The 1,087-nt window shown below is 54.0% G+C and overlaps 1 protein-coding gene across 1 annotated transcript; it reads right to left on the reverse strand.

The window, feature by feature from the left end:
• Positions 1–30: 30 nt before the first annotated feature.
• Pmar_PMAR007967 (hypothetical protein) lies at positions 31–897 on the reverse strand (the record flags this gene model as incomplete). Its single annotated transcript, XM_002777606.1, has 1 exon — positions 31–897. One exon carries the CDS (start codon positions 895–897, stop codon positions 31–33), a length of 867 nt encoding a protein of 288 aa, XP_002777652.1.
• Between the last annotated feature and the right edge of the window lie 190 nt (positions 898–1,087).

Below are 1,087 nucleotides of genomic sequence, written 5' to 3' on the forward strand. Positions count from 1 at the left end.
GGGCGTAAGCGGCTGAAATAGCGACGTTATTCAAAAGGCAAAACCTTGTGATCCATCTCCTTCCTCGTCTTCGTCCTCTAATTGAGGATTCACAGCTCCTCGAGAGGCAACATGATGACCTGGCGGTCTAATGATCGCCATAGCGTTCCGGTAACCAGTACCAGAGCAAACCTGGTCAGTTGCTAGTACCGCACAGCCAGCGGCCTTTCGTGCCGCTGCCCACGAGTCGACAGTGACTGCTGTATCAGTCTTGTCAATTGGCGTACTGCGTCGGTTCATATTGGTCTCACCCTCAGCCACAGCTCGCTTCCTTAGAGCTTCACACTTCGAAATGATAGGCTCCACGTAGTTCCAATCATGAACACGCAGAATGTCCACCATAGGGCAGTCACTGACCGAAGTCTCCAAGAAGAGCTTGGAGGCGAACTCGGGGTGGTGTACCGTGCCTCGAGTAGATCCTGTGACACCGCCTGTGAGTACCTCAACCCTCGAGGGATTCTCGACCACCCTTGTGAAGCGCTTCAGACGGCTATGAAGGTCGCCGACCGCATGCGGGCCCTCAGGGTCGACTCCCATATGATTGAGCACACCTGAGTCGGTGACGACCAGAGTGCTACCACCACTAAGAGCCCTTTCTTCGAAGTCATCGGGCAGACCCGACTGACCAGCAGCCAAGGCTGCGATCAGCTCATCGAACTCAGCAGTGGTCCCATGGGAGTCAGCCATAGATCCGGCACGATCTAGCACGGCATCAGGCATGACACTTAGTCCACCCATGAGCACGGCGATCTGGAAGGCTTGTCTCCACGCATAGCGCGATATAGCGAATACGAAGATGTGTAGGTTGTCAACTTGCTGATCGACTAACTGGTCTGATGTGGACAGACATTCGACCATTTGACAAGATGGGTCCTTGTTGTCAATGGCGTAGTGCAAAGGCCACCATCCAAAGCGATCCCTCTGTGACAGAAGGGCGTAGATTTGCTCCTCCGACATACCCTTAGTGATGGCATCGTAAAGAGCCACACCAGCACCACTCAAAGCACAGATGTGGACAGCATTACGAACCGTAGTAGTCCAGGGCAGA

The sequence above is a fragment of the Perkinsus marinus genome (genome assembly GCF_000006405.1).
Source record: "Perkinsus marinus ATCC 50983 genomic scaffold scf_1104296951242, whole genome shotgun sequence".
Classification (NCBI taxonomy): Eukaryota; Perkinsozoa; order Perkinsida; family Perkinsidae; genus Perkinsus; species Perkinsus marinus.